Source organism: Nuphar pumila, chromosome 3 (genome assembly GCF_984573655.1).
Source record: "Nuphar pumila chromosome 3, dmNupPumi1.hap1.1, whole genome shotgun sequence".
Taxonomy (NCBI): domain Eukaryota; kingdom Viridiplantae; phylum Streptophyta; class Magnoliopsida; order Nymphaeales; family Nymphaeaceae; genus Nuphar; species Nuphar pumila.
In genome coordinates, this window is record NC_143251.1 from 47658432 (window position 1) to 47682357 (window position 23926).

The 23926-nt window shown below is 37.0% G+C and overlaps 1 protein-coding gene across 1 annotated transcript; it reads left to right on the forward strand.

Annotated features, from left to right (window-relative positions):
• The first annotated feature begins 8111 nt into the window (after positions 1–8111).
• On the forward strand, positions 8112–19109 carry LOC149842826 (protein neprosin-like). The gene is made up of 8 exons (XM_090000741.1): positions 8112–8252; positions 9308–9394; positions 10018–10242; positions 12548–12712; positions 14063–14209; positions 15816–16132; positions 16554–16613; positions 18971–19109. The coding sequence occupies exons 1-8, from the start codon at positions 8112–8114 to the stop codon at positions 19107–19109; spliced, it is 1281 nt and encodes a 426-aa protein (XP_089856867.1).
• The last annotated feature ends 4817 nt before the right edge of the window (positions 19110–23926 follow it).

The following is a 23926-nucleotide window of genomic DNA, read 5'->3' on the forward strand; positions in this document are numbered from 1 at the left end:
TCGTATGTATATAAGAATTTATTACTCGCATCTGTGACTTGCAAAGTAGTAACAGATAATTATAATGCTGTTATGGTGTGAATGACCCATTTTGCTTGCATCCATCAGAAAAATGATTTCGGCTTGTGCACCAACACGGAGTGCAAGTATTTCGTGCAAATGTCTCGAGCTATTCCACTTGGTGCTTACTTGAAACCTTCGTCATATGATAGTGATCAAGAAGAGAAAAGGTTCATGTTATTCAGAGTAGGTCCTATCTCTTGTTCTTTCTTCTCCTTTTTCCTTTGGAAGCAACGGTACTGGTGGGAAAATGTTATCATGGGATTCTATACATTTCAGAAAAATGCTGCCAACGCTAGCAGTACTCCCACGAACTGCCTTCCCCACCTTTTTCTGTGGGGGAGAATTTTCAAAGGAGGCATGCAGTAAAACATGGTGCCCTATGCATGAGGGCGGATCTGGTGCAATCACATTTCACACATTGAGTGTGCCGCTGCACCCGATTGCCCTTCATCTTTGGGACGATACCTTGTGTCCGGGGCGAGCCCTATAGAAGGTGCAGAAGCAGGGGGCCACGTTTGCTGCAGTAATGATCATGTCCAATGACCCGCTTTTGGCAATCTGTTAACAGTTGGTTACCATTACGGCTCGATCAAGTTGGGGAAAATAGAATGTCCCTAAACTTTTTTTGTTCAACAGATAAAGCTGGGGTTAGGCAGATCCCCACCAGTTATACAACTATACCATATGGATTCGAACTTGCAACGTCTCACCATAAGGTGACGTTCACTGCACCTGCCAGACAATTAGGCCCTCCCCCACTTGGTGGAGTGTCCCAAACCTTACCCGTATAGTTTTGAGAGTTTTAAAACAAAACTATATTACTGGATGATTATTGGGATACATGGAAGCAGGCAGGTATATCCAAATAAAAACCATTGTCTTGGCCTACAAGGGCTCCCCTTAGGGGTGACTTGTGAGTGTCCTCAAGTTGACGGGACATCATAAGTTTGAAACCCACCAGTTGCATCCCTTGCAGCAAGATCGAAGCTGGGTGTGTGTGCCCTGATGGGCAGGGGAGACCTAAAGGGTTTTTATCAATCGGAGGCCAACCAATGTGCTGTTGGTGACAGGTGGGTTTGTATAATGTTGGGGATACCATACCCTCCACAGATCCTACCCATTGACACGGCTGCATCACATGATCACTGGTGATCTTGGATCTTCTCATTTCTCTCTCCTCATTTTTGACAGGATGCAGAAGGGTACTGGTTCTTCAAGTTTGAGAATGAAATCATGGGGTACTTTCCTCCAGATAATCTCTCTCTTCTGGCCGTTAATGGTGCTGAGGAGGTGTCATGGGGAGGGCAGATTTACTACTTAACAGACGACCCGACAGTCCGCACCGGCACCGAAATGGGCAGTGGTCGTGTCCCAGAAGAGGGCTACGGAAAAGCAGCATACATTAGCAATGCACTAGTCATTCCAGCCGTTCATGCTGTTAGTCCTCCCAAAAAGCTCAAGACCCGCGCCAACAATAAGTTTTGCAACAGGATCATTGATAAGGGTGTTGATCCATTAAGTAGCACAGGGCGTACCTTTTACTTTGGGGGCTCGAGAGGTCTTGGAGGCTGTGCAGGACCTTGAATTTGCAAACTATATATTTATCTTCTCCAAGCCAATAAAAAAGATCATGCATCCTTGTTCATGTTTCTTTTATCCCAGCTTCCTTTTCTATTTGAGCCACAAGTTTTGCTATTGGAATTTATTGAGTTTTTTCCTTTTTTTATTTATCTGTGAGCACATATCATTTATGGAGATGCAACTGTTTTGTTCTTTTCTTTTTTCTTTTATAGGATTTTGTGTAGAGATACCTGTAGTTACCAGGAAGCAAGATGGATACCGGAAGCCATGCATGAAAATAGTATGAACCGGGATTCGTTTTGAAAGCGATGGTGCAAGCATGCAAAAAGCGACAAAGGAAATGTGAAGGAAACAAGGGGAATAAAAAAAAAAAAAAAGATAAGGGAGAAGCGAAGGGCAAATAAGTGGCAAACGAAAAGGATGCGAGAGAAAAGAGAGTGGGAAGTTCCCACAAATGGGAAGCGGGTTTCCCCATGCTTCTCCCCTTTTGAGAGGAGTGAAGCGCTTCCTGCTTTGGAAGCCCTTTTCCCACCTTAGGAAGGCACTTTTGGTAACTATGGAAAAATCACTGCTATGATTTGGACTTGAGTATGTATTCACAATGTAAAACTCCACGAGTACTCTCACTGTCCACTGGGGGTATTTGATGATGTTGCTATTGAGGAAGAATTTTTTTAGAAACCCACATATTTGATACCTGACTGCAGTACAAGCTAAGTTATCGAAAAAAAGTAGGAAATGAACTGAAAATATCTAAGAAAGCAATAAATAGCTGAAAACTAAAAAAAAAAATTAGAAAAATTTTCCATATCAATCTAAACTGTATTACCGAAACTCCTATATTCATCTATTTTCAGATGATAAAATCTTTTTTTGCTAAGCTTCAAACTAAGATAAGATTACTAATTCACACAAGTTTCCTAATTCTTATTATCTCAATACAAATTCAGATTGAATCATTTTCGTGCAGCCAAAGATCCAAATAATGAAAAACAGTCAGACTAAAATATGGCCCCAAAATGATCCAGTGGCTCATGTCATGTCTCTCTCCTACTTGATCTACATCAATTAACCTTTTGGCTTAGGCCTTGCAACAACTTGAAAGCTTTAAGCCAACCCACCATGCCAGGTGTGCCCTTCTAGGTATGAAGATGCAACTTGGCTTCTGTTTTTAGTTTTTTGAATAAATATGCCAACTGAGTAGTTAGGTAATCTTTGGTCCCATGAATAGTTGGTTTCTTGATTCCGGCATTCATAATGATGGATCGGGTTTAGTTGGACCATTTTTTTTCGAACGTATCTAATCAAACTTGGATTCAAATTCAGGTATTGCTTTCCGTAATCTTATGAATTGAACCAAATTAAATGAAATTGCCATACTCTTTTTTTTACCTGTAAAATGCTAGTTTCAAGATTACCAGATCCAGTATTGCCGTTTAAAAATGTAGATCCAGATACAACTGTAGTTATTCAGGATGATTTTACGTACAGATTCATACTGGAGGCCAATTAATCAAACTTCAGATTAGTGTTCAGAGAAACCAAGATCCAACCCATCTCTAAACAAGAGTTAAATCAATTAGTAATTAAAATGATTTTTTAACAAGGTGCATTTTTATGATCTATTCCTTGTACATGAATGACATAGGTATCATAACGTCTTGAGCAAAGAACAAGTATAGCTTAGGTATTTTTCACGTCTAGAAGCTTTTTCAACATAAAAAATATTGATGGTTCATACCACACCAAAACTTGATGATAAAAGATTAAAATTTTCTATTAACTCAATTTGAGATAAAGCATGCTTTTCAGTAGACAAACACATCTCTGGTTCAGATGAAGCAATTTTTTGCTACAAAAATATATACATTATATATTTATTTAAATAATTGGAGAAAAAATGCTTCGCTTATCAGTTCATTTATAAAAAACCCCATGACCGCACCATGCTCAGTAAGGAGCATACCCGATTAATGGAGCCTTTGTGGTATACTTGATCTTTCAAGCCATGGTGGGTAATTCTGACCCAACAGATCTGTTTAGCATGATCCATTTGCTAGGAACTGCCTAATAATTCGTTTTTTAATTAAATTCATTGAAGTTTGGAGCCTTATGAAAACCTGCTCACTTGTCATAATTGGACGACCCAATTTCTTATTCCTACTTAAAAGACCATGTCAATCACATCTGTAAATTCAGACTAAAATATAAAACACTAAAATTACCCAGCAACCTTCAGGCTCCAACCGTTAGAAGGAACCAATGACCTATATATATATATATACATATATATATATATATATATATATATATATATAGAGAGAGAGAGAGAGAGAGAGAGAGAGAGTAATGCACTGGTTCTGCCAAATCAAATCGTATTTTTTTGGCATTGTTTCTCGCATCTAACACCATAGATGTGATCTGTATGTTTTGTTTTGTGGGAACCAGCTTTTGAATCATTGAAATCTGACCTATATACAGGTTTTTTGGTGATCCAAAATCAATGGCTATGAAGGTATCAATTTTTCTCAGCTCATAAAAATTTATTTTTTCATCAAAAAAAATATGATCCAAGAGTTGATTCTCATTGAATCCAACATGCTAAACACATCTAATGATTCAAATCTATCATAAAACATTTCAAAAACTATGGGGCAGAATGAGAAATGGGGCCTAATATGTTCAGTTCTCATATATATATATATATATATATATATATATGAAAATGGTAGCTACTTAATCATTAAGTGTTTGATTAAAACTTAATCACCTAAAATGTGTTTCCTCTCTCACTCTCGTTCCCATCAAATGAGAACCGCCAAGGATCTAAGGAGCCCTTAAGCCTCTCTCTCTCTCTCTCTCTCTCTCTCTCTCTCTCTCTCCAACCACCAAATCGAGTGCCCTAACCCATGTCCCATCTCCCCCTCTCCCTCTCCCTCTCCTTCGCATTGCTCCTTGGGACAATCGTTGGTCATCGCGTCAGACCTCAAATTTCAGACCATCGACTATGTTGTAAAGCCCAACTAGAGTTGTTAAATGCTTTGAAGTCCTTTGTACCTATCTAAGATAACAATTAATTGTTGTTTAACCTTGGGCTTATCATCATGGTAGTTATTTATTTGATTTTTCATATGCCCAAAAATTCATTTTCATGACTTCTTTGATTTCCTATCCACCACTCCAAATGCTATAAAAAATATATCACTGAAAGCATCAATAGTGTAGGCAAACAACAAAATACTCATATTTTCTTTTTAGTAAGGTGTCATCTATCATAATAAGTGGAGGACATTCTTTGACAAACCCATCTATGCATGGTTAGAAGGATATAACTAGGTACTTAAATCTATTGTCTATATCAGTCTCATTAAACTTTATCGATCTAGACTTAGTCATCATCAAATGACAACAATAAGCAAAAAGCATCCTGAAGAATTCCTCGAATGAACTATATAGCATTAGTCTAGTCAAATTACGTTCACATGCTTGTTTGTAAGAAACTTTTACACCTACATCGCGACTGAGATCCTTCATGATTTCTCTTGAAGTCATCTTTGGGTTATCATGCAAGCATCTATGAATAACACGTGAAATCCATTTAGAATGTACTCTTCCCACAACAAGATTGCCCACTGATCTACCACATGTATACTCGCTTTGATATCTCTTCACTTTAAAGTGTTGCTCCACGCATCTTTGTGCAGTGGATCTTCTATGGGCAATTTACCATAGTTCGTAGGTTTTTTCTCGTACATACAACAATGTCTCTGTTATTGCAACTCTTAATAAATTTTGTTTTAAAGTTATTCCTAACTATATAATCTCTAAAAAAACTCGTGACACTGCTCAAGATTAGTAAACCTTTTGCCACAAGCAATTTCACGATCGTTTGACTTTGTTGATAGCCACTGGAATTATTTGTATTTGTTAAGTTTTTCGTTATGCAACTCAACATATAATTGAGAAGTCTCTGCATCAATTATTTTCAATTTCTCTTTACTGAATGAGAATTTGTTCATTGAGAACCAAGAATTTAATTTCCTAAATTTTATTAGCTCACCGTTCTCACCGACCAGTACTTATTTTAAATCATCACTAATTTGGTCATCTCCTTTTGTTTTTAAGTTTGAATAAGCAAACATGGTATACTCAGAATAATCACTATCATCTTAATCTGCACTATGCTCGTCATCGCTACTGGCGCAAAATAATTGATTGACTGCACAAAGTAAATCAAAACTCGTGGTATCTATACCTCTCTTTATTTTAAAAACTGCAATATTTTTGCATTCTCAACTTTCAAGATGAACAAAAAAAATAGCACCTTCATTTCAAGCATAAATTAAAAAGATCGTTAACCTTTACCTAGATTTGGCATCTGCATTAGAAGGTTGGGTACCATACAACATCATGCGATGAAAATTACTAGCACTGGTTTGTCCAAGTGGTTTCATATCATTTGCAGTGATCTTCTAATCATTAACTATTGAAAATGGAGGGATGTTTGCCAGATGAATGAGCTCAATAGTTGGTAGTTGAGATAGATGTACATTATCTACAAGATTTTAATCATTTCATTCTTATACATTACTTATGACCATAACTTGTACATCACTTCGGACTACCACTTGATGTTTAAATATGCATTCTCCAACTTCTTGTTTAACTTTGCAAACATTGTCAATTCGTATAATTTTACTATAAGTAAATGTTGTCCTTATGTAACATTGATTGTACATTATCGTTATCTAAGAGATGTATTCATATATCTTCACCATCTAATTTTAAAGTGCACTTATACTAGAGGATCATTAACTCTTTCATATATCTGATTTTATGATGCTACAACTTTCTTATAGTTTCTCTTTTTAGAGACCATTATATTTTTTCAAAAGGATTGCTCAGTATTATAATAATTTATAAATATCATTTCAATAGCTATTATAACTACATACACCAACCATACAATGTATTACTCAGTTAACAACTCTGAAAACCAACAACCCACAATAAACCATAATACCCCCACAATGTGTATTCAATGCTTGTGCATGGTTAACTTCAACCACGTATAACTAATTGAATGCTTCTGCACAATCAACCTTAGCCCTAATCAAATAGAGATAAATATTGACAAGCAATAGAAAGAAATAAGTAACTATATGCAAAAATTCTTAAAAATCATCAACCCTAAACGGTAAATCCAATGACAAATATTACACGTTTACATATGATAACATCCACAACATCGAAATATACATAATAAGTCCATAGCAACAACCAAACAAAAGAAGAGGAAACAACATTGTAAAGAAAAAGGAAAAACAAAAAAATGACATATACATTGTATGAAACTCACCTTAATAGCTAATCGAAGAAGTGGAGGAGAAGGACATTGTAACCTTGCATGAAGTGGAGCGAACAACTTTTGTGGAAATCGTTGGAAGGGTTGAGGTTCTAAAGGGAGGAGGATTGGGGTTACCACTCTTTCTATATACAAATGAGAAAAAAAATGTAAATGTGTATTTATATGGGACAAAATTTTACAAGAAAAAGAAAATTTTACAATATCGGTGCAATGTGAATAAGAAATTTTGCAATATCGGACTTTCACAAATTTTTCATAATTTTGCAATACATTATACAACACTCTTTCAAATTTTTGTAAATTACAAACTTTCATAACACTTAAAGGTATTTTCGCAACAGGATGTGTGATACTCGTTGCAATTTTGTAATATCAAACTTTCACACATATTTCAAAATTTTGCAATACTTTGTGTGAAACTCGTTCATAATTTTGCAAGGTACAACCTTTCACAACACTTAAATGATTTTTTGCAACGTGCCTTGTGATACTTGTCTGAAATTTCACAATGATTAAACTGGTGTGATAGTGGGGGGTTCGGGGGCAGCGCCCCAAAAATTTTTTTTTGAGATAAAATAAAAAATGGCTACAATTATTAATAAAAATCTATTTCATATGGACAAATCAAACTATTTGCTGCAGTCAGGGCTGGGCTAGGACTGGGCTTTTTAAAAAAAAAAAAAATTAACTGGACCGGGAAAAAAAAGTGCATTCAATTGCAGAAAATTAATTTGTGGAAAGCTATATTGGCATCTTAAAAAAAAAAAAGTGAAAAAAGGAAACACAGTCTTATTCTCCTTTGTGAAAAAACTAAACTCAGCTTATAAAAACGTGTCATAAGAAATTAGCTTTCATAAATTTTTTCCCCTTGTCAAAATTATTTTTAGTTTTTGCAAATTTTTATTTTTTCCCCTTGGATTTTCTTAAAAAAATGGAAACACAATCTTATAAACAGGTCAATTATAGACTGCATTGCTGCCTTACCATTCTTATATAATTTAGAATTGGATACTCTCACGGCTGGAAAACACTTTATGTAGTCGAGTGACTGCTTTTGAGGGTGAGAAAGGTTCAAGAGTAGGGGAAAAGAAAGTAGGTTATGGCTTCAAGACTAGCACTTCTCTTTATTCTTTTGGCCTTTGAACGTGTGTTGTTTGGAGAGGGAGTTAAACCTATCCCTAACAATCATGGTGGAGCTGAAACTCATTCCACACGGCCTCCTCCAGTCAAGACAATCGAGGTTAGTTTTGTTTAGTTTTATATCTCATCATCATCATCAATTTAGAAAACAAAAAAAGAAGAAAAGATGTTATTTTCCTTGGGGTACGTTTGGAAGTGAAAAAATATCATAAGGAAAATTTTGGAGAAATTTTCAATAGGACACCTTACTTTTGGGTGGTCAATTTCTCAAAAATTTTGTGACATGAAATGATTTTCTTTATGAAAAGTTTTTCTCTTGTTCGTGTTGCATGAGAAAACTGGGTAGGAAAATGTTTGATTAGAGCGAGGGTTGCCTTCTAAAATGAAAATATTTGATAAGTGAAGTTCTTCATGTCAAAATTGGGAAAATAGAGTTTTTTTTTCTTTTAAACTTTTGATTAGGATGGATGAGTTGTCTTTTTTCCTTTTCAATATGTGCTTTTGGATCTCTGATAGAGCTTTGGACGAGGTCTAAATTTTCCAATTTAAGCTTATCCGCATCATATTTCGAACTAGGCCCAAACAATGGCCCGGCCAGGTCAACTGTCTCGATCCACAAACAGGGAAAGACAACTAAGTTAGCCCCATGGCCACAAAATATCAGTGATATTTAAAATATCATGATTTTGCATGTAAAACCTTATAAAAATCCTAAAGATCATGATATTTCAAATTCATAGGGAAATTATCGAGATATAAACTTGGTTTTTAATCATGTTTTCCATTTTTTTTTTTGCATTTTTATATTTATATGCGTCATTATTTTTTAGATTTTGCCAAAAAGAAAATTTTTGGTATATCATGAGATTCTTCCATGATTTGTGACATTGGTTTATGCCTTATTATCTGTTTGAACGGGATATCCTTCATCAAATAAGCTTGTGACATCATCTAGCATAACTAGATATGGATTCGGAGTTGAGTTAATGGAGATCTGCCAAAACTGAATCTGGATCCAACTTGCTTAAAATTCAATATTTACATGTATTTAGATTTCATCAGACATCTGACCTGAATCCTAACCCTTTACATCCTTAATTTTAGAGAGATGATTTTTCTTATATTTACTGAGGTCCTGCAATTTCTTGGTTGCAGACTGAAGATGGTGATATAATCGACTGCGTGGACATCTATAGCCAACCTGGTTTAAAACATGTAGACCGGAAAACTTACAAAATCAAGGTGCAGCTCTGCATAAATGTTTTTTCATTTTATTTCAAAAAGGATGGCCAACTGATTACTTGTTTACAAATATCTGCAAATTACACCATCAAGGTTAAGCCTTTCATATTAAATCTTTTTCATGACTTCAATAAAGATGTCCAACTGATCACTCATTTGCAAAATATCAGCCTAAGTATTTTGTTATTGCATTCGACATCTTGAGTTCAGTTTTACCCACACACAAAAAAAAGAAACCAGGTATTGCATTCGTTCTGCTTTGGTAAGAAATCCCACAAATATGGATCCCTTACTGCCTTTATTTTTACATGGCAATTAGATGTATCGGCTATCAATAGCATTTCATTTCTGGCTTGAAAAATATTTGCGAAAATAAAAAATCTTAATATAATAGAAGTTTTAATAAATAAAACAATGAAATTGGAAATACACATAAGAAGAGGCTTTTTTTTTTCCTTCCAAACGAGGAGAAGATTGGAAATCTTGTGCTTTAGAGAAACACCAAAAATATTGTTGGCCATTTTCATATATAATCACTGACCACAGATTGGTAGGCCTCTGGTTGGTGAAACTCTAGAGGTAGTCAAAAGATTTTGATACTTTACATATGACACAATATGCAGATGACACACACATTTCCACAGGGCGTTGAGGAGAAGGAGTCTGATAATTTAGCTGATATTATAGATGACTCTTGGCGAAAAGATGGAGGTTGTCCAGATGGAACTATCCCCATTTTCAGGTGCAACAAGCATTTCTCCTTGCCTGAAAAGCCTGATAAAACTGAACACCCTCTTGGCTTCTTTGGCAACTCTACAAAGTCACTCTACGACGATAGCGGGCATGTGGTGAGAGAGATTATGTCCACTAAGGCTTTTCCTTTTGTTAGTTTTTTCTTCTTTTTTGCTATGCCAAGGGAAACCCTAATTACCGACAGCATAATGGTGGCAGGCCAATATTTTTTTTTCAACATAGAAAGCTGGGGTTAGGCAGACCCTACCACTTATACAGCCATACCATTCGGGGTTCGAACTTGCAACATCTCAACACAAGGTGACGTGCATTATTTGCTCCGGCCAGACAAGCGGAGCCCCCGTTGGTAATGGCAGGCCAATACTTGGTAAAACCTATGTAGTCAAAAGTGTTAAGCAGTGCATAGTAGGTAGACCCCTAAAAGGACTAGTCGAGAGCTAGTGTTGTCTATTAGGTAACCCCCTAAAAAGACTAGTTGAAGGCTAGTGGGATTAGTCGGGCTAGTCAATGCTTCAATTAAAATATAAAAAATATACATAAAAATATGTTTAATTCTTTTACTAATATGGTTTCATTAAGAGCAAAATTACACATTTTCATAAAATATAATAATATACATAACCAGAATATATATATTCAGTATAATCAACAAAATATGCTTATAACACATACATATATAAATAACATATTACATAATTTATAATACTAAACATGCTTTTATAGAAAAATGATCAGAAACAAAATAACACACATATATAAAAAAACATAATCAATTAAAATTAATTGTACATGCTTTCAATGTTTCACAGAAAAAATCTCACACACATATATATAATAAGTAAGCATGTTTTAATGATTTCACGTAACAAATCATACAAACACATGCACATATATATATAATTATATATATACAAAAAACTAATAAAATATATAAGAATAATAAATAACTAAACTACCCTTATGCCTAGGTGGAGGCAGCTGAGTAGCTGACTAAACACCTTAGTCGGTGCCTAGTAAGCAAACTTGATACTTTTTAAGGTACCCACCTAGGAATTGCGGAGCCTAGGCCTTTTACTTATGCCTAGACCGACTAAACGGACTAGTCAGTAGCTACTCGAGGCTTTTGACTATATAGAATAAAACCTTTGATGTCCTCCTTGGCCCCAAGGGAGTGCACACCAACTTTGACCTTGCAGCAAAAGGTGCCCTTGTGAGTTTCGAACTGTGGTCATCCCATGTCACGTGAAAATCATGGTTGCCACTAAAAAAAGGTGGAGCCATTGTTCCCTTTATGTCTATCCAGTTGTAACAAATATCATTTTCAAAAAGCAAAAACTAAGAACTCGTCAGAGTATGGCATTTGTTGCTGCTAAGGCATGCATTAGGGCACATTTCATGTTTGGAAGAGAGAAAGATGTAGGAAAAGTGATGCAAAATGGAAAACAGATTTTTCAACCCTTCCAAATGAGTGACTTAATTTTTCGTTGAGAGAGTTTTTAACTTTTTATAAAAAGTACACTTTTTGATAGGAAACATTCCTCTATTGGGGGGGGGGGTGGAGGCATGTTTCCTAAGAAAAAAATTATTTTAAAACTCCCCACTACTTATCTCACCAACACCACCCTCCACCCTCCTCTCATTTTTTCATATTTTTCCACTCTATTTTTCTCATGCTACACAAACAAGTGAAAAACTTTCTTTTGGAGAATTCATATAAAAAACTTTCATAAGCAAAACTTTCTTTTCCTATCAGGACTTCAATAGCAAGGATGTGTGTCTCTTCACCAATGGGCCGGGTTTTCACTCGTCTGGCAGGAGCAGTTAGTGCATGTGGCCTTGTGTGTTAATGGGACATTGCAAGTTCAAACCTCAAATGGTATGGTTGTATAATTGGTAGGGGCCTGCCTAACCCCAGCTTTCTCTGCTGAGAAATAAAAAGGGCGTGTCTCTTCAGTTAAGGTTGAAGTAGTAGACTCCCTAATTGACAAGGATGCAGCGAGGCATTTTAAAATGCTTAAGGTGGGTCATACTGGAGAACACCAATCTCTCCCGAGCCCCACCATATTTTTCTCGAATCTATAACTCGAAGAAACCGCACCCGGCATGAATACTTGGTCATGCTGGCTCAGCCTGTCATACCTATGGTTGTTGTGCCAGCAGCATAAAACTCCAAGGCTAGGATCCCTAACCCCAGGGCCTATACTATGCATTGGCTTGCGCAGAGGGGAGACACCCATGAGAATAAAACCTTGATTGCCCGTCTAGCAGCCAAGGCCTCACCCCACTACGCCAACCCCCCTTGGGGCCCAAACCCACCACATGAACCAAGGTTTCCCCGCAATAAACATCAAAAGAAGATGAAAAAACTATTTGATGATGGTTTTAATGTATGTGTGGCAGCATGCTGTTGTGCGTAGCACCGGAAGATTACATTATGGAGCCAGGGCTCATATTGCTGTTTGGCAACCAAGAGTCGAAAATAGTGACACAGACATGAGCCTCGCCCAAATTTGGCTTTTGGGTGGACCTTCAAGTGAAAGAAATACAGTGGAAGCAGGATGGATGGTAAGGACTATATGTAAATTTACTTTAAACTAAATCCATCACTTATCAATTCACATAACAAAAGGTATACAACATTGTTTCTAGTAGTTGAAGAGATGGGCCAACTTTTTATTATTCTGTGATTTTGAATCGCAAGGTTTACCCATCTCGGTTTAACGGGGACGTAAGGCCGCATATGTTCATCTTTTACACGGTAAGCTAACCTTTCTAATTTTTTGAATTTATAACCCAAAGAAACCACACCCGGCACGAAGACCTGGTCATTAGGGGTGGCAATTGGGTCCGATTGGCGGGTTGGTGGGTCAGCATACCTCAACACGAACCCGACCCGTTTATTAAACGGGTCGGCTGTGGCAAACACGAACCTGACCCATTTATTAAACGGGTAACCCGACACAACCCGGTTAACCCGTTTAATAAACTGGTTGGGTCGGGTAAACGGGTTGGTGGGTTAGCGGTTGGGTTGGCGGGCGGGTTGGCAGGTCGGGTTGGCGGGTTGGGTTCGGGTAAACAGGTTGACCCGCCCGCCTAACCTGTTTATTAAACGGGTTGGCGGGTTGGCATACTCCTAACACGAACCTGACCCGTTTAATAAACGGGTTAGGCAGGTCGACCCGTTTATTAAACGGGTTAGTTTAAGCCAAACCCGAGGCGGGTTGGCGGGTCGTGTCAGGTTTTGCCACCCCTACTGGTCATGCTGGCTCAGCCTGCCATACCTACGGTCGTCATCATCCGGACAGCACAAAACTCCAAAGCTAGGACCCCTGGCCCTTGTATTTTTTACACACAAACCGTTGTTAGTTGTTGAAAATTAATAAAAAAACATGTCAGAAGTTGTGTAACAACTAGGGCTGCAATCGTTTAAACATGTAGAATAAGTTCTATGCAAGCCAAACATGAACAACAAATGTTTGGGTTGGCTCTACTCGTATGGCCTCGTTAACTAATAATAAATATAGAGTACAGTTTTTTTTATAAGAAAAATATTTATTACTTATCAATTAGAGTTCAAATCCTATTGCTGACAGTTTGTAAATGAGCCAGTTTGTGTGTGCTTAGCTAAGTAGGTTTAGAAGTGCCTACGGATCAGTCAAATGGCTTGTGGCTGGTTAGAGTTGACCAAATAAGATAATAATCCTTGCCATAGATAAATATGATCACGGCCTAAATAGGAGTTAACACGGATCCCATCATTTGAAATAGGATGAGTTTCATCATACATTCAATCCTAGCCATCCAATCAATGGTTCTGCTGGATGGCTAGGATTGAATGTATGATGGAAAGTTGGTAGTCTATGTTGCTTTGCCATTTCAAGCTTTTCTTTTTTCTTTCTGTTTAATGTGTCACAGAATGACAGCTACAATAGTGTTAAGTGCTACGATGACAACGAAGGATGCAACTTTATACATACCAACCCTCGCATTCCAATGAAGGCCCCCATGATTTCTTCCGTTATCGGTTCTCCACCAAGATTAGCTGAATTTTCCTTAATTAAGGTACAATAAATACTCTTATTTCTCACTCCTCTCTCAAGCCTGAGGTGCTTCTTTCTCCCACTTTTTGAGGAGATTTACTCAGGCAGGCTCAAGTACAATCACATTGCACACTGTTATCGTACTGCTGAACTTGGCCTCTATCCATCTTTGGGATACAACCTATCAGCTAATGGGTCCCTCCCGTAAAGGGGATAAAGTCATGCCCTTAAGGAGGTGTTTGTTTCGTGCCCTTTCCCACTTTCCTATGAAAGAGAGCCTCATTTTCAATAGAGGTAAAGCAAACACCCTCTAATACCAACGGGGCTTCGCTTGTTTGGTAAGTGTTGTTAGAGCACATCTCCATGTGTTGGGAGGTTGCAAGTTCAAAACCCAATGGTATGTTGTATAACTGGTGGGGGTCTGCCTAACCCTAGCTTGTCTTTCAAAAAAAACAGACACCGCAAGAAGAGAGGTATTCTTCTTTTGCTTGATAGGTCTCATATATATATATATATATATATATATATATATATATATATATATATATATATATATATATATATATATATAGTAATGGGTAGGTGCTTAATGATAAGTCTTTAACGGGGTTTTCAGGTTTTTTTTTGTTTTTTTTTTAAATTCTGGCCATATAGATGTGATCTATATGCTTGATTTTGTAGGGATCAGCTCTTGTCTATTCCAACACATGGGTGGGTTTTTATAAGGTTCTAAAATTCAATGGTCCAAAACCTTTATAGATTTCACCAAATATCATTTTTTTCATCAAAAACACATAATTCAGGTGGATTCCTTGTAAATCGACCATGACCAACACATTTATTGGGTCGAAACTGCAAAAAAAATAGTGAAAGAGCAGAAAAATCCATTAAGCATGTATCATTAAGCACCTACCCATTTCTCTATCTCTATGGGTAGGTGAATGCTTAATGGGTTTTTCAGGGGTTTTTTAGTTTTAGTTTTAAATTCTAATGTAATCTATGAAATTGATTTTATAGGGATCAGCTCTTGAAGTGTTCGATTCCAACACATAGGTGGGTTTCTATAAAGTTCAAAAAATCAATGATCCAAAATCTTTATAGATTTTTGAGGCTCTCAAATATCAATCCTTTTCATTGAAAACACATGATTGAGGCATGGATTTCTCGTAAATCAACCATGCCGAAGAGCAGAAAAACCCATTAAGCATGTATTATTAAGCATATTTCATTAAGCACCTACCCATTTCCCTTTCTATTAGTAAAGGATAGGTGCTTAATGGGTTTTTCAGGATTTTTTTGTTTTATTTTTAAATTCTACTTAATTTTATAGGGATCAGCTCTTGAAGTGTTCGATCCCAACACATAGGTGGGTTTTTATAAGGTTTGAAAAATCAATGGTCCAAAATTTATGTAGATTTTTGAAGCCCCAAATATCATTTTTTTATCAAAAAATACCTGATCCAGGTGTGGATTCCTAGTAAACTAATCATGCCCAACACACACACACACACACACACACACACACACACATATATATATATATATATATATATATATATATATATAGAGAGAGAGAGAGAGAGAGAGAGAGTCATTGTCACCTGGTGGTCTTTTTCCTCCTTTGATAGAACGTAGATGGAGACTGGGTGCTCAAAATAGCTGGGCACGTAGTAGGATATTTTTCAGGCTGGGTTCTCCCACACTTGGCTCTGGGTGCGTTTGAAGCACATTGGGGAGGAGAGATCTACACATCAAGGCGGGCACCTCCTTTCACAACCACTGAAATGGGCACTGGGAACTTCCCCATTGAAGGCGAAGACAGAACAGCCCTTTTTAAGCATGTTCAGTTCGTTAATGATTACGGGCAGCTTGTGCGGCCTCCAAACCGTCTCTCAGTAGTTACTACTAAACCTGAGTGCTACAGCCTGTTGGACTCCGGTTACAGGTCAGAAAATACTGGATATACCTTTCTGTATGGAGGGCCTGGAAGAAACCCATTTTGTCCATGAGAGAGAGAGAGAGAGAGAGAGAGAGAGAGAGAGAGAGAGGATTATCGGATTAGTGTGTTTTTCAATAAATCAATATGGTATTTTCTCATCATCTTTGAATTCATGGACTGTTGATGTAAGATGGATGGTGATGTGTTGCTCTATGAGTGTTTCATCTGGAGTTACCATGCAAAAATGAAAGAAAAAAGAGATTAGGTTAATAGTTTATCATTTCTCATTCTTCATTGCTTTGCAAGTTATCTCCATGCAACTTTAAGGTAAAAAGCAAATTATCACCACAAAATTTAAAGGTCACTGTGATGTCCAAATGATTTTTTTTCTGTCTTTTATCATTTTTTCTTGAAATTAATCTTACAGATGTGATTTGCATTGTTTGGTTAATGGGACTCAGGCTCTTGGATTGTCCGATTACGATATGTAAGTATAGACTGAGGGATATTTTCTTGGCTCATAACCAAATATTACCTCATTCAGTGTTCATGCATATTTAAGCTGAACCTGTGAAAAATGATAAACCTGATGCAACCTCCAGTATATATGGAATGAAGCACATGTGCATGAGCATTTGATGATTGCAAAATCAGATCCAAAAAAAGGCCCACAAATGAGGAATACCCATATTTCACCCTTGGGTGCTTGATTTAGGAGGGTGGCAAAGTGGTTTGTGAGAGGTGTGTGGGTCAAGCTTTAATGATTCAATTGAAAATATCCAAGGATCCTGTTATGACTAATCAGATCCAAGATCATTTTCATTGGATCTAAATAAATTTGAGTGGTTCCTAGGTCAAAAAGGGTAGGATAAATGGATATGAGTTGTTTAAGAAGCGGATGAATTTGGATCAATTTTGGTGGGTTTAAAAAGATGAGAAATTGACCACCATGCAGACATGAGCCACCATTTCCAAACATTGCACCATTTAGATGAGAAATTGACGAAATAAGGAGCCAAAGGTTCAATCCATCTCCAATGGAGGTAGGGCTGGTAAACGAGCCGAGCCCACCTTGTTCAAGCTCAGCTCATTTACTGTAAAACTCACCAAGTGATTGTGAGTAGGCAAGCCGAGCTCAAGTCAAATGAGCCGAGTCATGAGCTGGCTCATGTATAAAAAATACGTGTAAATTGATGTTGCCAGCGATGGGATTCAAATGCTTTGTGGTTTAAACAGCTGTATAAAACATCTTTTTCATGATTAATGTTGCACCTAAATTTTATATCTTATATTATTACGAGCTTACATGAGCCAAACTGAGCTGATTACCATTTATTCATGCTCAGCTCATTTTTGGTTAACGAGCTGCTCGTGGCTAGATTCACCGGCTACATGAACCGAACACGAACGAGTTCATGGTGAGCCAAACCATGAGTGGCTTGGCTTGTTTTCCAGCCCTACATGGAGATTTTGGCCTAGACCCACGTTCAAAACCATGGAAAATTTGCTCTGGGTCTGAGAACTGGCTTGAGAAAGTTGTGACACAAGACCAGAACCGGTTTGGCTTGCAGCTGGATCGGGCAAACCCCCATTGATGCAGGAACGGAGCCAAAGGCCCGGGTCCATAAAGATCAATTTGGATTGAAATTATATTTTGGATTTTTATCATTTGATTCTTTGGATCATTTAGTATTTGGTTCACCTGTAATATATATTGGATTTTGTATTGGATCCAATATTCAGGTTTTATTAGATTACGATAAGTTCTATCTTTTAGAAAGTTATCAGTTTGGGGATTTTATTAGGATTATAATTTTTCTCTATAAATATAGGGAAGATCTAGAATTAGAAACAATTCAATTGAGAATTCAAAATTAATTAAGATTGAATTTTGTATTTTGAGTTAATTCCTTACAATTTTTCATTATTCTTAATATTTTTTTTGAATTTTCAGATTTATTTCTTATTTTTTTGAGATAATTCGTAGCACGGGTAGTTTCCTCACAAATCGAGATCTCCCGGTTTACATCTCACCCATCCATTGGGTTAGGGTAGTAGGCTGCCCCCACCACTTAAGCTACCAGACAGCATGGAGCAGTGGCGTAGCTAGGGGGGGGGGGGGGCAGGGAACAGGGGTGTAGCAAAAAATATATATATTTGTGTGATAGTCGGGGATTCGGGGGCAGCGCCCCCAAAAAAATTTTTTTTTGAGATAAAATAAAAATGGCTACAATTATTAATAAAAATCTATTTCATATGGACAAATCAAACTATTTGCTGCAGTTAGGTCTGGGCTGGGCTGGGCTACAAAAATGGATAAAAATCTATTTCATATGGAATCAGGGCTGGGCTAGGACTGGGCTTTTAATATATATATATATATATATATATATATATATATATATATATATATATATATATATATATATATATATATATTTTAACTGTTTCGGGAGGCAAGACTGGGCTACAGCCCAGTCCTGCCCCCCCCCCCCTAGCTACGCCTTTGGCAGGGAGAGATCACCACGGATGGGGTTGGGCCCCGCCAGCCTGCCCTGCCCGGTGAGTGGTCACCTGATAGGGTCCGGCTTGCAGCCAAGCCCCCAGTGGCCTGGCCTGGCGCCGTATGGCTCATAAAGGAAAAGGTTGTGAGCATCAGCCCACCAGCAGCTGCTTTGGTTGCTTTCAGTGGTTGTCAGCATGCAGTTTCCTCGGCCTGGCCCGACGGACGCCTGCACTGCTACAACTTCTACAACTTTAGAGCAGCCAAACGTTGACCACCCTCCATCAATGACGTTTAGGAGTTGAACTGGCGATGGTTTGGTTGTCAGCTACGTTATGCAGTTGGGGACTGGCCAGGGATCTTGGGATCCATATACAGGTGTGTGGGCAACTATGGATCTCCTTGACAAGGCATGAGCTGAAGGTTTCTGTTGGCTTTATGATTGATGGGATCGATCGGAGGTCTAACAGAGTTTATTAGTTGATGATCGATCCAGAAACCATCGGGTGTCATCGAACAGAGTGATTTGTGAAAGACCAATAAAGCATATTCCTCTTGGTGCTGCTCCTGGTGTCGAGCTCATCAAACTTACTATATATGAATTTGAGACCGACATGATCATTCCTCCATCTAGTAGAGCAAGATATTGCTCTGATACTAATACCAAACTAGTTATGGCTATGCTAAACTATAATTATAAAACAATATTTTAAAAAGCGCCAAACTCCTAGTTATATACTTATAAAAGAAAATTTTACAATTCTAAAAACTTCAAATAAGATAAGTTTCTTACTTACAATCCCCTATTCTAAAAACAAATTATCCTAATGATATGAATCATATAATGATTCAAATATTCAAATACAATTATTTAAATTTAAATAAGAAAAGATGGATCTAAGATTATCTAATGGATCAAGGGTTGTTAAGCTATACTCTTGCATCACTAATGGAGAGACCAAAAAGGGCATCGAAGATTCTTATAAGAAGTCAAATTCTTGACAATTGTGAGGGAAATGCATGTCAAAAAATTGAGGAGTTACACTACAACAAAGCAGTAGATTAGCGACGACCACATTCCGTCGCGAATCCGTCGCTAATCCATCGCTAACCATGTTAGCGACGGATTAGCGACAACGAGGCGACAGTATGCTTACGTCGCGAATATTTCGACGCTAACTGGCGACGGAATAATTCCGTCGCCAGGTCCGTCTCTAATTGCGACGGAATAACGAGCGCTATATTCCGTCGCCAATCCGCCGGTACTAAACGGCGACCACGGCTTGGCGACGGATTTAATTCCGTCGCTATGTCGTCGCTAGATTAATATGAATAGCGACGGATGGTTCCGTCGCTAAGCCGTTGCTAGATTAATATGAATAGCGACGGAATCATCCGTCGCAAACACGAAAAAAAATCAAAAAAAAATTATTTAAAAATTAATTACCGAGAACTGTACAATTTCTATTTCCTGTACAATTTATATTTCCTGTAAATAAAAAACAAACCACACAAAAAAATTCATATAACAAGTATCTATAATAATTAATCGTTCCACCTTAAAATTAAGAAGTTTAATTATTTACAATTCAACAATTACAATTAGAAAAAATAAAAAAAATAGAACTTCTTCAACACAGTCCTCTAATCATCGCCAAGATTTTGTGCGTCTTCTTGTTCATTGTCTTTATCTGTCCCTTCAGCTCCACTACCCTGATTATCGCTAGCAGCCTACACAAGAAAAGAACAGTCAGTATTGATAAACAAAATATAATGAAATAAATTACACACTATATGTGATTCTATCATGTGCTCATGTGTGATCTAAGGCAATAAAAAAACTCTATATGTGATTCTATCATGCTCATATGTGTGCTAAGGCAGTCAAAAAATTGAATATGTGATTATAGCATGTTCATATGTGTTCTAAGGCATCTAAAAAAACTCTATATGTGATTCTACCATGCTCAGATATGCTTTAAGGCAGGCAAAAAACTATATATGTGATTCGATCATGCTCGTATGTGTGCTAAGACAGTAAAAAAATTGAATATGTGAATATAGCATGCTCATATGTGCTCTAAGGCAGGCAAAGCCAAAATTTTTATGTGTGATTCTATCATAAATGATATATAACATGTTCATATGTGTTCTAAGGCAGTTAAAAAACTCTATATGTTATTATAGCATGCTCATATGTGTGCTAAGGCAGTCAAAAAATAGAATATGTGATTATAATATGCTCATATGTGTTCTTAGGCAGTCAAAAAACTGAATATGTGATTATAGCATGCTCATATGTGTTCTAATGCAATCAAAAAAACTTTATATGTGATTTTATCATGCTCATATGTGCTCTAAGGCAGACAAAAAGTTAAATATATATATATATATATATATATATATATATATATATATATATATATATATGTGATTCTATCATGCTCATATGTGTGCTAAGGCAGTCAAAAAATTGAATATGTGATTATAGCATGTTCATATGTGTTCTAAGGCATATAAAAAAACTCTATATGTGATTCTACCATGCTCAGATGTGCTTTAAGGCAGGCAAAAAACTATATATGTGATTCGATCATGCTCGTATGTGTGCTAAGGCAGTAAAAAAATTGAATATGTGAATATAGCATGCTCATATGTGCTCTAAGGCAGGCAAAGCAACTTTATATGTGATTCTATCATGCTCATATGTGTGCTAAGGCAGTAAAAAAATTGAATATGTGATTATAGCATGTTCATATGTGTTCTAAGGCATCTAGAAAAACTCTATATGTGATTCTACCATGCTCAGATATGCTTTAAGACAGTCAAAAAAACTATATATGTGATTATACCTAAGAGGGACCTGGAATCGAAGATCCCCTATCCTGAACAGCGGCCTTGATCTCATTTCGGAGAAAGGGGGCGACGGTGTATTAGAAGTAGTTATTCAGTGATTCATTAATGATCTCGCGTACATCATCACCGGAAAGAATAGTCGGCTGCTTGGAGCTTATGTCGACGCAAGAAGTCGGTGAGCTATAACTGGAAGAACCAATAACTGGTGAAGTGTTCATATTACTCCCAAACCCGAACACGCGACCTTTTTTGGGTTCACCTGCTGCAGTCACCCATGTTGTAGGATCAAATGATGGATGCTGAGTAGCGTCTTCGCCATATCGCTCTACCATCTGTTGCTCATATGCCTCCTACAAAATAATGTTTAAAGTATTCATTAATAATTAATGATAACATTATGATAACTTGCATATATATTGCAATGATTATTAATAGAATTAATACATACTGTTGTCGTTCTCGCCTTCTCTGATACGAAGACTCCCGTGGTCTTCCGTTTATGTGTTTCTACAAACACATCCTTATATGGTACACTGCCTCCTTTTTCTGCTTCCTGCGAAGTTAAATGACAAAAGATTTAGTACACAAGTTTGCAACAATACTTATAAAATTAATATTATATATTGATGAGTTACCATTTTCTTTAGGTGGCGCCCAAATGTCTTAGATCCACCTGTGTGTAGATGGGCTTCGGGCATCTTCGATCGATTTTGTGAAGCCTTCGCAGAGCGATTTTTAAATGCATCTCCCGCCCACTTATCGCACATTTCATCCCAGTAATCTCTTCTGATAGTAATAGGACCATGACCCTTCCACAGTAATGGATCATCTACTACGCCAGATGTTTTTTTTGCTGCAGTCTTCATAGTGTGCAGCATGTCTGCAAATCGATTGGCAGTCACCTTCTGCCACACCTTCCTTGTATCATTTTCTTCCACCGTAGTTGCAAAGTGATTCGAAGCCTACAAACATTTTCAGAAAGTTAGTAGACATTGCTTAAATAAATTAAATATGAAACACATTAACTATGAGGAACAACTGTATACCATGAATGAGGACCACAATCTGTCTAACACCTCCTTTGGGTACTCTTTCCATTGAGCAACTGGTCCTGGTAGATGTTGAAGAAGTGAATTCCTAATCTCCCGTACTACTTCTTGTGGCTCAAACCTCGTGCTGCACATGAATTGTTACACAGTAAATATCAATATAAAATATTTAAAAGATATGCAATAATTGAAAACAAAATACTTACGGTCGATTATCGATATACACTATTCGAATGAGTCTTCTTGTGAAAGCCTGAGAAGACCCTGTTTCCTGTGTTGGCTGTTGACTTGTGTGATCAACTAGTGTAGGTGGGTCGTGTACAGGCGCAACATCATCTGTAAAAAAATACATTAGAAATTCTCAGAATGTGCATTTGAACTAATCAAGCATCTAATTAGTTATATGATATACCTATCACAGGAGCCCGTGAAGATGAAGGTTGAAACTGGCTACTACTGGATGAGCGACCACTATAACCTCCACGAACCATATTCTAACAAATAACATATGTCATACAATACATTCAAATAATTCACATCAAGTATTACAATGCATTCAAGTCATTCACATCAAGCATTGCAATGCATTCAAATAATTCAAATAATTCAAATCATTGACATCAAGTATTGCACTAATTCAAATCATTCGTTAATTGCATAAATTATAATACATTCAGATAATTGAAATCATTCACATCAAGTATTACAATGCATTCGAATCATTCGTATCAAGTATTAATATACATTCAAATAAAATTTTTAATCATTCACACCAAGTATTGCAATACAACTCACATCAAGTATTACAATGCATTTAAATAGAGGTTTGTAGTATAAGATTTTGCTCACTAGCTTGAGAATTCTTCCTCGTCACTAGTTTGACTTTCTTCTTCTTCTCCTTCTTCTTCTTCTTCTTCTTCTTCTTCTTCTTTGCCCATCCACTTGGTACATCATTTGGATCACATTCCTCTATGAATGTTTCATCAGCCAATGGAGATATGACATGCATATCATGCGCAACATCGTGACCATAAGCAAAGTCACAGACATCATCTGATTGATAGTAATCACTGTCTTCAGCTAACTCATCTTCCTGTAACTGATCATACTCGGGGTATAGTTTGGATTTCACCTTGCAAACTGCCCACCATTCATTTCTATCTGACTTTTTTATACTCGGATATGAAGTATAATAAACTTGTTGAGCTTGCGAGGCTAATATGAATGGTTCATATGTTCCAAACCTGGATTTATGATTCACCTCCACAATGCCTGAAGCTTTGTCGAGTCTTGTTGCAGTTGAATCAAACCAATGACACTTGAATATCGTAACCCTGTTATTCATGCCTAAGTAAGTCAACTCCATTATTTCCTCTATAACACCGTAGTAAT